This window comes from Trichoderma breve, chromosome 5, assembly GCF_028502605.1.
Source record: "Trichoderma breve strain T069 chromosome 5, whole genome shotgun sequence".
NCBI classification, from domain to species: Eukaryota; Fungi; Ascomycota; class Sordariomycetes; order Hypocreales; family Hypocreaceae; genus Trichoderma; species Trichoderma breve.
The window spans coordinates 2808058-2822031 of NC_079236.1; the positions used below are offsets into that span (position 1 = coordinate 2808058).

Consider the following 13974-nt stretch of genomic DNA (forward strand, 5'->3'; position numbering starts at 1 on the left):
TGAACTACCTAGTAGGACACATTGACTTAACTTAGGTCTGTTTGTCGAGTTTTGAGGATTTGTTCACTATTGTCTGGATTTACACGTGTTGAGAAAGAGGGAAATAACTTGAAATAAATCACAATGACTAAGGTTCTTCTCACAGGTAAGTCATCTCTCAAGATTTTATTTATGAGTATGATGAGCCAGCTTTGCTAATGACAGGAATGAAATAGGTGGCTCAGGCTTCATTGCCGGTATGTTTCGTCTCATTCTCGCTATTCAATTTTCATCGTATCATGAGAGGACATGAGATGATTATAACACCACCAAACACTCTTTTCAAGATGTCACTTTTCATTCATGACTCTCACTCCAACATCATGAACAACAAAGAAGAAGAAGAAAGCTAACATATGATTCCAACACAAAAAAGCCCACATCCTCGAACAACTCCTCGCCAAAAACCACACTGTCATCACCACCGTCCGCACCGAGGAAAAAGCAGAAAAGATCCGCGCCGCCCACCCAGACAGCGTCCAGCAGAACCGCCTCACCGTCGTCACCGTCGGCGACATTGCCCAGCCCAGCGCCTTTGACGAGGTCATCGCCGCGCACGCCGACGGGCTCGAGGTCGTGCTCCACACCGCCAGCCCCTTTCACTACAAGTGGACGGACGCCCAGAAGGAGCTCATCGACCCTGCGCTTAACGGTACTCGTGGTATTCTTGAGGCTATTCACCGCGATGCGAAGTCTGTTAAGAGGGTTGTTATTACGTCGTCTTTTGCTGCGGTTCTTTCGGAGGAGAGGCTGTTTGATCCTAATACGACTTTCACTGAGGAGTCGTGGAACCCAGATGGCGTCGAGGACGTTCACCGGTCGCCACCTACCGCTTACCGCGTCTCCAAGACGGCTGCCGAGCGTCTCGCTTGGGACTTTGTTGCTCGCGAGAAGCCCTCTTTCGACCTCGTCACGGTGAACCCGCCCGTTGTCTTCGGACCCGTGGCTCACAGCTTAGCCTCGCTGGACTCAATCAACACATCCAACGAGCGTATCGTCGCTCTTCTCCGCGGTCAATGGAAAGAAAAAATCGGCGACACCGGCCCCGTCGGCCTATGGATCGATGTTCGTGATGCCGCAGCCGCCCATATCAAGGCGTTCGAGATCCCCGAGGCTGGAGGCCGTCGTCTCTTCACCGTCGCAGGCAGGACGTGTAACCAAGAAGTTGCCAGGATCGTCCGCGAGGGCTTCCCTGAGTACGCTGACAGATTGCCCGGACCGGAGGTGCCTGGTGGAGAGCCTTTTGATGAGACGAAGTCGTTCAAGTATAACAACGATGCGACGTACAAGTTGTTGGGGATCGAGTGGATTCCTATTGAGAAGAGTGTATCTGACACTGTCCGCTCACTCAAGGCCTACGGCATCTAGATTGCTCCACTAGATAGTGTACGTGTATGAAAGAGTAGCGACGAAGAATTAAAAAATAAATGAAATATTTTAGATTAAAAACTTGAAGGTCGAAAAGACATATCTATCATTGTTGGAGCCTGTCATATAAAAACCTCGTACCTCTTGTTCCCCCTTTTATCCCATATAGCGCACAAATCATGAATTATGCCGCAGAATGTAAGCCGTTGTTCTACCATTCAGACACCCTCACTCCTTCTTCATCATGCTATTCAAGCCAAGTGGGCTCCTCACATGCCTCACCCTCCTCGGAGACTGTACTGGCACATCCACGGACCTCCCAACACCCCCTTGACCACTCTCCTCGCCTGGCCTCTGATATCCATCATTTCCTTCGTTTGTACCCACAGATGGCCTAGCCGCAGCCACGAGACTCGGTGATCCTCGCCGGCTCGGACTCGCGGGCGACGTCAGGGGTGATTTGAAGGGGCTCACCCGGCCATCAGCGGGAAGACTCGGAAGCGCACGTGTAGGCGGTGGCCCAGGACTGGCCAGACCACGAATCATCGGCGGTGTTTCATATACTCGTGGCGGCGGTCTGGGAAGATCAGTGGCAGTGGTACCGCTATATCTGATCTGTGTCGAGTCAGCGGATGTATTGGACGTGGCCCGCAGGGTGCTTGCGCTGCTGAAGATGCTCGAAACGCTGGCGGCTGGCGCAAGGTCGTCTCTAGGGGGCCTGTTGACATGTGTTATTTGCGAGATTGTAGTTGTTGCCGTTATACCGCCGTGCTCAGACTCTTCAGAGTTCCATCTGGTCCTGGGGATTGAGAGAGGTGATAGGGGCGACAGTGGCGGCATGGGCGATAGTGGCACACCAGCCCATTCCTGAGAGTCCTCATCATTGTACTGACGGCGTTGGTTGTTACGGCGAAGGCTCAAAGCTCTAGTCAGCAAGAAGCGTCGCTCTTGTAGTCGTGGAGGCGGCGTCAACGGGCCGCTTGGTGGCCCAGCGTACGAGCTCGACGGTGATATGAGCGGCGTAGGAGGAAGGCTGCTGGGTTTGATAGGGCGACTGATGCGCTTCTTATTGCGCATCCGCGCCTTCATCCTCAAGTGCCAAGCGATCAACGCAAAGACAGCCAGGATCCCGACCATGACGGACACACCGATGGTGACCTTTGTGCTGACAGGTACTGAGCTTTTGCCTCCAGTTCTATGGCGAAGGGGCTTCGAGGTTTCCGTCGTCGTGATTAGATGGATCACTGGGGACCCTGAGGCAGCCACACCAGGGGCTATCTCGGAGGCGGAAGGCGGGCTTATTTTGGTCGTGACGGTATGGAATCCCTCGACAAGAAATCCTGATGGAGTGGCAGTTGGAACTCCCAAGACTGATGATGCTGTAGGCTGTTGTTGTTGTTGCCGACGAGCATGTTCTTTTCCTTCGACGACGCTGCCTGAACGGACATGTGCCTGGCCTGACGATCCTAGACCGTAATCTCTTCTGTGTCTTACATCCTTAATGAGCGTGTCTTGGACATGTTGAATAGAAGATGTACACTACCTTTGACAAGAGCTCAAGAACCGACGGATACTCACTAGAAGAACACTTAGTTATATGAACCCACAATCTCTAGAAGGCCGACGCACAATCTTGGCCAGCATCTCCTATGCTCTTCATCTTACACAGATGGGAGCCACAGTAGTAGAACATGGGAAGCCTTCCTCCCCCGTCTTCTAACAAATGAGAAAAAGTCTGACACATCACGCCTGCCTCCCTGTTGGACGCCAATGACCTCAAAAGCTGTGTTTGGCAGTCTGCTGAACAATCAGGAACATGCTTGTCATTAGTTGAAGCAAAGAGAATAGATTCGTGAATATAGTTGGTTTCTTCCATGGCGATTAGTCGTTGAAGCTTTCCAATCTCTATACGCAAGTCTAAGTATTAATAGTTGGATAAGAAACAAATAATCGTTCAATCATTAATATAATGTGAGAGTTGCTGAAAAAGGTATAGCAAAGAATTATACCGAATCATGTAAAAAGCGAGTGTAGATGCTACATGAGTAACAAGGAAAAGGACACAAATTCACGGTGTCAGAGTATTCATTGAGGGGCAAAGCTGCTGGACGGGATGAGTTGCGAGTATCAACACGGTTCATGACCTCGAGGGTCTCGGGCGCCTACTATATAACCTTGTGTATGTCGACTACTCGGTACGAGAAGGAGACACAGGTGTGAGGATGGTCCGTGGCCTCTTTGGCAAGGAACGTAAACGGCCTCAGCCTCCAAAAAGGAACGAGGAGCAGACAAGACCATATGCAGGAGGGTCTCACACGGTTCTGCAGCATACCGCTCCCGATGAGGATTTCCTCGTATGGCCTTGGAGGAGCTCTAGCCAGGTCCCTAGAGAGATTTACGGGACTATAGCGTCGCTAATGCCCAATACCCTCCATCAACGTCGGAGGTGGCCGAACAGGAAGACAGCATGGATAGGATAGAAGCCTCGCAAACGTTCTGGTGGAGATAGCCTGTCCGGGGCGTCACAACTTGGTCGAGCTGTAGACTATTCGCAGTAGCTCGTCTCCAACAATTTGTGGATTGTGTAACCGTCCAAGTGCCGTAGCGGATGATGGCTTCCCGGTGGCTTTCTGGGTCCCCCTGTCGGCTCATGGCCTCGTGGAAGATCAGAACTCACATAGAGCAATTGCAGATCTCAGGGCACAAACGACGCCTGTGGGTGTCTGCCCCTGTTTTCGTGATTGCTCGTTGAATTAGGGCTCAGTGTGGCAATTTCCCGAGCAAACATGCCAGCCACTTGACTCAGTGAAAGATCTGGTGTTTTCTTTTCTTCAAGAATAGCGACTATAGCGCGCTTTGGGGCTGAAAACTTCACATATCAGTGTCCAATAGCATGGTAACAAGCTTGTACAACACGATTTCAGTTGACTCGGAGTACATTCTGCAGCTGGTATCTGGTGTTGCTTCACAAATACGGTGACGCCAAGCGGAGGGGTACTCTCCAAGTGACCAATGGCTTCTCCCAGCTGACAAAAGAATGGTGTATGATTTGAGCCGGTAGTCGGTACTATATTGAGCATCGAAATCATCCGAATTTTCCTTGCAAAAGTTGCTATGAGTAGCTTGCGTGACGTGGTGATATAAAGAGAGAGAGCGAAGGATCAGGTCATGACATGGAATTTCCAACTGGCATCTTTGGAAATGGAAGCGAGGCAGAAGGACGCCGTTGTCCGTCGAAGGTAGCACAATGCTGGCAACCTACCTATCTTGTCCCAAATTCATGTAGCATCATTGTTTGTGATAAACCCGCATTAGTTTGACAATCTCGGGGATAGACGAGATTGGCAAACAAGTGCGAAATGCGCTCATTTGGCGTTTTTCCTTTTGCCTGCATTTCCCAAGAAACTTACAAGTGGCGCAAGCTCATTCTGCAACTATGCTTTGCAGCGTATCGGAATCCATGCATGCTAATGAAGAAAAAACGTAAGTCGAATGCAGCCAAGGGAGCACCATTTGTGATAGTAAAAGAAAGAAAAGGATCTAGTTGATGACCGGAGCCAAAAAGAAGCTCGATGCGCTCAACCACAAGGAACCGTGGAACCAAGCAATGAACACAAGCTACAGAAGCTCCATTCCGCCCCTGAAGTCTGTAGCAGTGACTGGCTATTCTGCCTTATCCAGTCATCGAGATAAAATCGGGGCCAGAGACACAAAATCGCTATGCAGGGGTGCCACCGCCCAAGCGGCTGAATCGCATCCTGGAGAAGCCGAAGCTCGCAGGCTTGCGGCAAACAAGTTGCCAACAGAGCTGACAGCCATACCAGACAAACTTTTCGTATTCATGTCGTCCGCACCTGGAGATAAAATATGGGCGTTTAGGTACGCAACTGATCAACGCCTCGCCGTTCTGCGAGGTAACCAGAGCGGAAGAGAAGGAGAGCAAGGAGGTAGCCATGACGCCTTTGCTTCGGAAGCCGAGCACGGTTATCGCCTCTCTCTCTTTTTCCCTGTGTGTGCTCTTCTCTCTCCCTTCCTGGCGGAATCCAGCCCTAAAATCCCTCTCTGGCTCTCCTCCATGTCGTGGCTCAATCGAACAATGTATGGCGTCCGTATACAAGAGCTTGGCTTACGCGACCTCGCTACAAGCCCATGCGTAAAGCCGCCACCACAGGAACACAATCACACTCCTCTAGCGGTGTGACAAAAGGGCAAAAGCAAAGAAAAAAAGGGCGCCGAGAGACTCGACGAAAGAGCGACGCTCTTCCAAAACGGCGTAGGCAATGTTGGCACAGCGTCTAGACCTTGAGCGTTACGCCAGCGCATGCGGAATCGGTGTCTCGTTTGACCCCTGGAGGGCGATGGTCAGCTGAATACCAGGCGATGCAAAATGATTGGTACGGTAAGGAAGACTTTTCTATGGGTGGCTTTGGAGGGTCCAATGAAGACGGATGGCGCTCGAGATGGTGTTTTGGGCAAGTTTTGTAGATGGGCTGCCGGTTATCGGACTGTCGTTATCATGACTCTTTGTACTTCGTATCTGCACGCTAATATATATAAATTACTGTTCTAGAGACTATCGAATACTATTTAAAAGGATGAAGGAGCTGAAGAAGGATTATAGTAGATGAAATACAAGCCTTGGTATTCATGCAGGTTGATTGCAATGCAAAGACGATTGGGATAGGTAGCCAAGCAATCCATAGTAGTACCTGTAGGTAGTCATAGGTATGACACGGTACCTAGGTAGAAGCACAATTTCCATCTTTGGATATTCATGAGAGCGTGCAAGTACCTAAATGTTGGAATTCTTCAAATCAAATAGTCGATGCCTTAGTAGAGAAATTGGACAAGTTCCGCTGCGTGTATTGGCATGTCTGTATACCTATACACTGTTCAATAAACTATGCATGCCATATTATCTCAACCCTTTTTGAAAACATGGTGCTCTCTCCTAGACTCATAACCGCCGTTTAATATTTCCTTACTAAATATGGAAGCAATTGACTCTATCCTTGTACACTCTTTACACCAACCCTTGCAGATGCCTCGGTCTAGTAAGTACATGTAGATATCGAGCAACATCATGAGTACCCAGATATATCATAGCCTTGGCCCGTACCAATTAATCTCGTCAAAACAACATACAGAATACACTCACCCCGCCAACTTATAATGTCAAGTATCATTTCGTTCTGGAGAAGCCCTTGTTCTAACTTTGCGGGGGACCATCTCCACCAGCCCCAAAACCAGTCTAGCTCCCTCGGCGCGTCTTCCCTACTGCTGAGCCTCGGCATCTAGGCCCATCTGCCCCGGATAGAGAATATAGAAACCTGGAGAGAGCTCCAATCTGGGAGTAGCATCGCCATGTAAGATTTTCGATACGCAGTCATCTTATAGCATTCTTCCTCTTTTTTCCCCTCTTCTTTTCCTTGAATTATATCAATATCAGCAATTGCCTATCTGTTGTACATCTTCACCTCTACCTCTTTCATATCATAGAACTCACATACAACCCGCCCATCATGTCCGACAAGTCAAAAGCCGAGAACCGCATTGAAGCTCTCACCTCCCAACTCCTCCCCCCCATCGCCAAAGTCGCCGCCGGCTCCAGCAAGCCCCGAGTCCAAGACAAAGTCGTCATCATCACCGGTACGTAAATGCCACAACTCCCTCCCAAAGAGGTGCTTATGCTCATCCTACAAGGCGCAAACTCTCCCCTTGGCATAGGCAGAGCCACCGCTCATCAGTACGCCGAGAGCGGTGCCCGGGCCATTTACATCTGTGATTTCGATGGCTCAAATCTCGAAACTCACAAGAAGGAGATTAACCAGCTGCACCCCAATGTCGAGATTCACACGCGCCAGTTCGATGCCTCGGATGAGGCCAAGGTCAAGGCCGTTGTGGACGACGCAATGGAGCGGTACGGCCGCCTAGACGTCTTCTTCGCCAATGCTGGCATTACAGGCCCAAACGTCATCTTCACTGACATTGGAGTCGAGGATTTCATGAACGTATATAAGATCAACACTCTGAGGTCCGTCTTTTTCACATGGAGCGCATCGCTCAACTCCATCACCTTGTCCGAAAAAAACTGACCAAAAGCTTACAGCGTCTTCCTGGCCGCCAAATACGCCGCGCCAGCCATGACAAAAACATCCTCTCAAAAGTCAGCCCCAGGCGGAAGCATCATCGGCACCGCCTCCGTGGCCGGCCTTCGCTCAAACGCCGGCAGCACCGCCTACTCCGCCGCCAAGGCCGGCGTCGTCTCTCTCGCCCAGACAATGTCCTACCAGCTCGCGGGCTCTGGCGTCCGCGTCAACGCCATTTGCCCCGGCATCATCGAGACGGGCATGACGGCGCCTGTGTACGAGGCCGCGCGCGCCCGGGGCACCGAGAAGAAGATTGGCCAGCTGAACCCGACGAAGCGCGGTGGGCGTGCGGACGAGGTTGCGCGCGTTGTCTTGTTCCTGGGCAGTGATGAGGCTAGCTATGTAAATGGACAGGCCTGGGCTGTAGATGGAGGATTGAGTGCCGGACATCCCTTTGTCCCAGGCAGGCTGGGCTAAGGGAAGGGAATCTGCATCTGTACGTTGAGTACATGTAAATTATGTCGACATGAATAAAGAGTCTGTATATAAACCATTCTGATGTCAAACGCCTCCGTCTCCTCCTTCTATTTATTGGGTATCATTGCTTCCGCCAGCTTCCAAGGATGCAGACAGTTCTGCGATCCGCATCAGGGTGGCATCTTTCCACGCCTTGTACTCTGCTCTACGGCCCTCACTCAAGTAGTTGTACTTTTCCTGGAACATGGTGTCCGCTCTCTGTTGCTGAACTTGCAACGAGTCCTCCTCATCTAGACCATCGGCCACATCGTCATCCAGCTCCATGCCCATGTTGATGACGTCTGTAATGCCATTATACCAGTCGGCCTCCAACCAACCCTTGTCACGGATTCTTGATGCCGCTGCATCAAAGTCGTCGTTGCTCACATCGGTCCAGCCTTCCCAGAGGCTATCTGGCTCTACACCTTTGACCTCAACTTCTTGGCGAGCTCGACCTAGCTGGTCAATTATCTCAGCTCGAGTCGGCTCATAGATTTCAGGTTGAATGGCCTGCTCCAGGTCAATATCCCTCGCGCGCATGGCAACGAAGAATATGATGGCTGCACATAATGCAGTGGCATTCTTCCAGGACCATGCATCTTTTGTTTTTCGTCTTCCAGAAATGAAAATCGACTCCATGCCTGCCAGCATTGATGGCGCCAGTTTCTTGTGCCCAGACCCAGCACACAAATGCCGGATGACGGGCTGAACCCATGGATAAATGTCTGATTCCTTCACACTCGCTTGCCCCTGCCTGCTTGATTTGGTTGGTGTTTCAGCATCTTGGCCCGTCTGTTTCCGAAACTGTGCAAGACTGCTCTCTTTGCTGGGCTCGGGCCTTGAAGGAAGAGGACGACTTTGCGAGGATGGCGTGGAGCCGGCGTTGCGTGTTCTTCGTCCGCTGGCAGATGTGTTGGGGAGGATATTATCTAGATGCGCATACAAGCGCTTATACACTCGCGGAGGAATCGGTGGCCGTGGTTCTATCGTCGGGAGATCCAACGCAATCTTGAGCCTGCGGCAAGAGCAATTGATTAATGTCCATTCGGTCTACACGTCTGTGTGTGCGTTATTAATTACCTGGTGCAGGCAATGTGTGCACAGGCATAGAGACGGGCGATTTCCTCTTCTGCCTTGAGCGTGCTGGCTAGATGTCGGGATTGGGCGAGCAAGGAGCTGGCGGACTCGACTAAGCTGGCTGGGAGATCGGAGCCATATGTCGGCATCAACGAGACGAGGGCGAGCTCGACTTGCTTGCTCATTGTGATGGTGACTGCAATTGCGCTGATGCAGTTGGAACTAGAATTCACCACACTCTTTGCTGGCTTGAGAGTTGGATCGTGGATTAGAACGCGAGGCGGGGCAGATGGAAACGCGAGATCACGGGGTCCAAGCTGGAGCTGATAAAGAGTTTAGGATCTGGAGATCAGTGGCCTTATCACAGCCAGTGCCTCGTAGGCTTTCTGTTTAAAGTCGATTTGACTTTGTGTTGTTCAGATCAATATCATGTTACAGAGTCGTGAATACTACAGGCAGTAAGATTAGAATAAAGCCTGATAGTGAAGGGCACCCGGTTGTGATATCAACACTCGATCTGGAAGCTTAGCACCGGCAGATTTAGCGGATGCTTCCCCTTGCATCGGCCGTCCTCAATGCCTTTTTGGCGCCCCCGCCGCTCGATGTCACCGTCCGTTAGCGATTCCACGGCGCTGACATGTGGCCTCCAGCTGGACTCAGTACAAGGACCCGGAGCTTAATACTAGCGAGCGCCGGTGGCCACCTCTCATCTCGACGTCGCCTCGCCACGACGCCCATTGCATCGCATCCTGTCGCATTCTATCCGGTCCTCTCCTTTTCCTATCAATTCACCTACTAGTTGCTTCTTCTCTTCCGCGCGACACAATGCGAGCGTTCCTCCTCTGTTCCGCCATCGCGGGCCTTGCCATTGCCCATGGCTCCCACTCTCAGAAGCCAATTGTCGATGCAAATGCCAACTGGATGACAAAACACATGGCCGGTGAGCCTCAAAGACATGCAGTCGTTTCTATGCTATGATTGTGATTTCTAATATGGCATGACCTGCAGAGGAGCACCACGTCGACGGCTGGGACGCGGCCTCCTTTTTCACCCTCCACGACTACGACAGCGACGGCTACTGGCAAGGTGAAGAGCTCCTCCGCACGTACGGCCTCATGGACGAGTCCAACAAGCACGTTTCATGGGAACGCCGCGACGAGATCCTGCGCGGATTACTCGCCCTCCTTGATTTGAACCGCGACGGCATCGTCAGCCGCGACGAGTGGACCGACTTTACGGCGCAAGGCAAGACGCTTCCAGACATGAACACCGGCCCGGGCCACCACGGCGACGACGAGTACGAGTATGAGATTCACCATTGGGAGAAGTACCATGATGAAAACTCCAAGTTGGAGGACTTGAACCACCCGGAGGACATTGAGCACTTCAAGAAGCACGAGCAGATGGAGGAGGAGGAGGAGAGGCAAGAAAAGCTAGACCAGATGTCCATTGTAGTGGAGAACATCCCCAAGAAGTTTCTGAGGGATCTCTGAAAAGGGAAGTAATCATGATTTGGCATTGGTGAGAGAGAGAGAGAAGAGAGATATTTTGCGAAGATGTAAGAAAGCGACGGCGCAATTGGAAACTGACATGAGGGAACGATACACGCCATGATTCTTGAAAGTTTTTGATGTATGTACACATATTGCTTCATGTACCATTATTAGATATACTACCGCCTGTAATACACACGTCAAAGACGCAATGCCACACCCCCGGCGCAAACGTCTTGACCTGCTCGACATGCTCAACGCTCGGCACCCTCGACCTTCCTCCTCCCGAAGCAGCAGCAGCCCACGTCGCAAAAGTCGTCTGAATCGCTGCTCGCCGAGACTCGATGTCCGCCACGCCGACGTTGTCGTGTAAATGCAGCCATGCCTGGGGGGCCAGCCGCGTTATTTCCCAAGCGCTCTCCCATACGGGTTCGCTGGTAGGTAAGAAGCCGCAGTTGACATGGGCGATGTTGGTAGCAAGCCCAGCGCTCTGAGCCTCAGCAATGCGTATCGACGCTCTCTCGTTGCTCTCCAAGAAGACGATGATATTCTCTCCTCCAGCGAGCCATGTTTCCATCGGTAGCGCTAGGTCTTCGCCCTGGATGACCCTGACGCTCCATTTGTTTGCTTCGGCACCTCGTCGAAGGCCCTCGACGCTCCAGGGATTAATCTCCCAACACAGAACCCTCATCCCCAGCGCCGCATACGAAAACACAAAGTATCCAATCCCAGCATACAAGTCCACTGCCCACACATCCTCTTGTCCAGCCGGTGAACGCTTGAATCCTAAAACCCTCGCCTTCTCCTTGACATTCCCCCGTGAAAACATGGTCCATCTGGGAGCCCACGTCTGCAGTATCCCGTTCTGCTTCGTCCCAACCCAAAAGGCACCATCGAAATCACTTCCTTTAGGCTGCTCATCCACTCTCGCCGGCCCAAAGTCTCCAAAGAGCATCCTCAGTCCACTTGGACTTCTGCGCACGTTCTCAGCGTCTTCCCCGTCCTTGTGCAGTGGGATACCCTCATTCACTGCTAGATGCGTCACCTTCCCTTGCCCAGTTTTGGAAATTTCCTTTAGAATAGATTGCCATAGAGAATTACACGCTGCTTCATCGCAGGCTTGTAAGAGAGAGGCCCATGTTTCGCTTGTGAAGCTTCCTGTTGGTAGCAGAGCGAGTGGCTCATAGATGGTGAAGCGCTTCGGCGCCGTGTTTAAGAGATTCTCATTCCGTGACTCCTGGGTTTCAGATTCAGTAGAGGGAGGTGTTGCTGCGATCCAGCTCTGTATTGCGGCTGTAATGGGGTTGACTTGACGTGGCTTGGGTTTGCTGTGTCTATTTTTCTGGCCCAATTGCTGAGTCGCCATTGAGCCGAATTTTTTGTGAGCTCTTCAAATTAGCAACTAAAATGGTAGTATAATCTATTAAAAAATCTCTTTTCTTTTGTCGCCTTGTTTGTTTATTCAGCAGGTCAATGCTGGGTGCTCTCGTGGAGAGAAAAGAAAAAGTTATATGCAAGAGAGAAGTTGAGTTTTCCACAGCTTAGATTCCACTTATGTGATAATAATATAAGAGTGCCAACACCACCAACTCGTGAATGGCCAAATACACTCTTTTCATCACCAATACAAAGGAAGACGCGATAAAAGAAGGTCTCGTTTATCAATTTTTCTTCTAAATGGATATTATCACCGCTGTTCGTGTCCGCTAGCCAGATCCCCCCAATCCTACCTATAATCCTAATGCATTGTCGATTCTTCAAAGTCATGGATATCTCAACCCGTAATGCTAGTTTACATGCAAAAACCCAACCCAACCCGGCCCAATCTAAAATGGCCGCTTCCCCCATCTTCTTCACCGTTCTTCACCGTTCTAATCACAAAAAGTAGTCGCCCGGCGATCTACGGCTTGCAGGTACATGCCGCTGGTCATCGGGAACCGCAGAAAATATGCTAAACTTGGGAGCCAGGTCGTTGTCCACTGTCATTATTGACGCGACGTTGCCGCATCGATAGCAGTAGTTGGGAGCCGACCAGACTGTTACGACAGAGCTTTCGTCAAAATGATACTAAGTTGTCAAGCATTAGCAAGTTCGTTGGGCATAGCAAGGCTTTTTAAGAAAGAGCCGACTCACTTTGTAGCCTTCATTCACAAGTTGATGTGCCCGCGCAATCAATTTTAGGCCGTTTACGTGGTTAAACTCGGTGGCCACCTTGTCTCCAAATAGCCATCCGGCTCCTCGAGGGCTCACAGCCCATGTATCTATGTCGTCAGGATCTGACCACACGAGGTCGCAAAAGGCTCCTTCATGAGGAATTTCCTGGGCACGGGCAACGACCCGAATCTGATCAATAGTCCGAATCTCGGGACTCAAACCACCGTGGACGCAGAGCAACTCTCCGTCAACTATAGCGGCGAGAACAAGGAAATCAAAGACATGACAGCATGCCTTCCATACGGATGCGTTGCCATATTTCTGCTGGCATTCTTCGTAGAAGCCGTAGACTTGTGTGATTTGACGAGATTCGTGGTTTCCTCTGACGAGAACAATGCGGTCTGGGTATCTAGATATATGGTGTCAGCACGATTCGCATCTCGCAGATAAAAATGTAAAACACGAGAAATGAAAAAGGGCCGTCTCGCGAATAAGAAGAAGATAAAAAGAGCCCCAAATGCCACAGAAACAACATACTTTGCCTTCAAGCACATGAGCAATGTAAACGCCTCCAAGCTAAAGTATCCTCTATCGACGTAGTCTCCAAGAAAGACAAAGCGAGTCTCCGCGCTCTGCGAAGACGCGACTGTATTCACAGCGGGCACATCGGCGGCTCCCTGCTGCTCTTCCTCTCCGTCCTCGTCGCCTTCAGCGTCGCCCGAATCGGCCCCGCCTCCGGGAGACTTTAGCTTCTTCCTCAGCTTCGGGTTTGTGATTTCGGTCGGGGGCTCGATGTCCTCCGAGGTGATGACTGCGGTTGCTGACTTGGGCGCCTGGACGTTTGTCTCGCCCGGCATGCCACCGGCGACGCGGAAAAGCTCGAGCAGGTCGTAGAACTGGCCGTGGATGTCGCCGCATACGGTGACGGGCGTGCAGACGGGCTGGATGTTGGACTCTGCGAGACTCGTGGCATTAGTGACTGCATGCTTTCATGCTTCTTTCTCCATGCGTTCATATTCATACCCTCCATCAAGATCTCCTTGACCTTTTCACACAGCTCCTTCATGGCCCTCTCGGGCAGATAGTGGCACTGCTTGGCCTCCTCCAGCCACTCGTCCAGCCCAGCATTGGGGCCCAGGTTGGCGGGGCCAGGTCGAGGAACACTTGTCGTCATCTTGGCGACTGCAGTCTGGCAATGGCGCAACGGCTAGGTTGTGTCAGCCCGACACGATGCCAAA

At 51.3% G+C, this 13974-nt stretch overlaps 7 protein-coding genes across 7 annotated transcripts; 3 read left to right on the forward strand and 4 right to left on the reverse strand.

Annotated features, from left to right (window-relative positions):
• Window positions 1-123: 123 nt before the first annotated feature.
• On the forward strand, window positions 124-1407 carry T069G_08502 (NAD dependent epimerase/dehydratase family domain-containing protein; the record flags this gene model as incomplete). Its single annotated transcript, XM_056175712.1, has 3 exons — window positions 124-145; window positions 216-236; window positions 416-1407. 3 exons carry the CDS (start codon window positions 124-126, stop codon window positions 1405-1407), a joined length of 1035 nt encoding a protein of 344 aa, XP_056026661.1.
• Window positions 1408-1635: 228 nt separating this feature from the next.
• On the reverse strand, window positions 1636-2927 carry T069G_08503 (uncharacterized protein; the record flags this gene model as incomplete). Its single annotated transcript, XM_056175713.1, has 2 exons — window positions 1636-2839; window positions 2902-2927. The coding sequence occupies 2 exons, from the start codon at window positions 2925-2927 to the stop codon at window positions 1636-1638; spliced, it is 1230 nt and encodes a 409-aa protein (XP_056026662.1).
• Window positions 2928-6929: 4002 nt separating this feature from the next.
• On the forward strand, window positions 6930-7973 carry T069G_08504 (enoyl-(Acyl carrier protein) reductase domain-containing protein; the record flags this gene model as incomplete). Its single annotated transcript, XM_056175714.1, has 3 exons — window positions 6930-7056; window positions 7111-7441; window positions 7517-7973. 3 exons carry the CDS (start codon window positions 6930-6932, stop codon window positions 7971-7973), a joined length of 915 nt encoding a protein of 304 aa, XP_056026663.1.
• Window positions 7974-8084: 111 nt separating this feature from the next.
• T069G_08505 (origin recognition complex subunit 6 (ORC6) domain-containing protein) lies at window positions 8085-9274 on the reverse strand (the record flags this gene model as incomplete). The annotated part of the gene is made up of 2 exons (XM_056175715.1): window positions 8085-9027; window positions 9093-9274. The coding sequence occupies 2 exons, from the start codon at window positions 9272-9274 to the stop codon at window positions 8085-8087; spliced, it is 1125 nt and encodes a 374-aa protein (XP_056026664.1).
• A 640-nt stretch (window positions 9275-9914) lies between these two features.
• On the forward strand, window positions 9915-10582 carry T069G_08506 (uncharacterized protein; the record flags this gene model as incomplete). The annotated part of the gene is made up of 2 exons (XM_056175716.1): window positions 9915-10029; window positions 10098-10582. 2 exons carry the CDS (start codon window positions 9915-9917, stop codon window positions 10580-10582), a joined length of 600 nt encoding a protein of 199 aa, XP_056026665.1.
• A 157-nt stretch (window positions 10583-10739) lies between these two features.
• On the reverse strand, window positions 10740-11948 carry T069G_08507 (met-10+ like-protein domain-containing protein; the record flags this gene model as incomplete). The annotated part of the gene is made up of 1 exon (XM_056175717.1): window positions 10740-11948. The coding sequence occupies one exon, from the start codon at window positions 11946-11948 to the stop codon at window positions 10740-10742; it is 1209 nt and encodes a 402-aa protein (XP_056026666.1).
• Window positions 11949-12457: 509 nt separating this feature from the next.
• Window positions 12458-13910, reverse strand: T069G_08508 (calcineurin-like phosphoesterase domain-containing protein; the record flags this gene model as incomplete). The annotated part of the gene is made up of 4 exons (XM_056175718.1): window positions 12458-12649; window positions 12716-13145; window positions 13274-13691; window positions 13760-13910. The coding sequence occupies 4 exons, from the start codon at window positions 13908-13910 to the stop codon at window positions 12458-12460; spliced, it is 1191 nt and encodes a 396-aa protein (XP_056026667.1).
• Window positions 13911-13974: the final 64 nt, after the last annotated feature.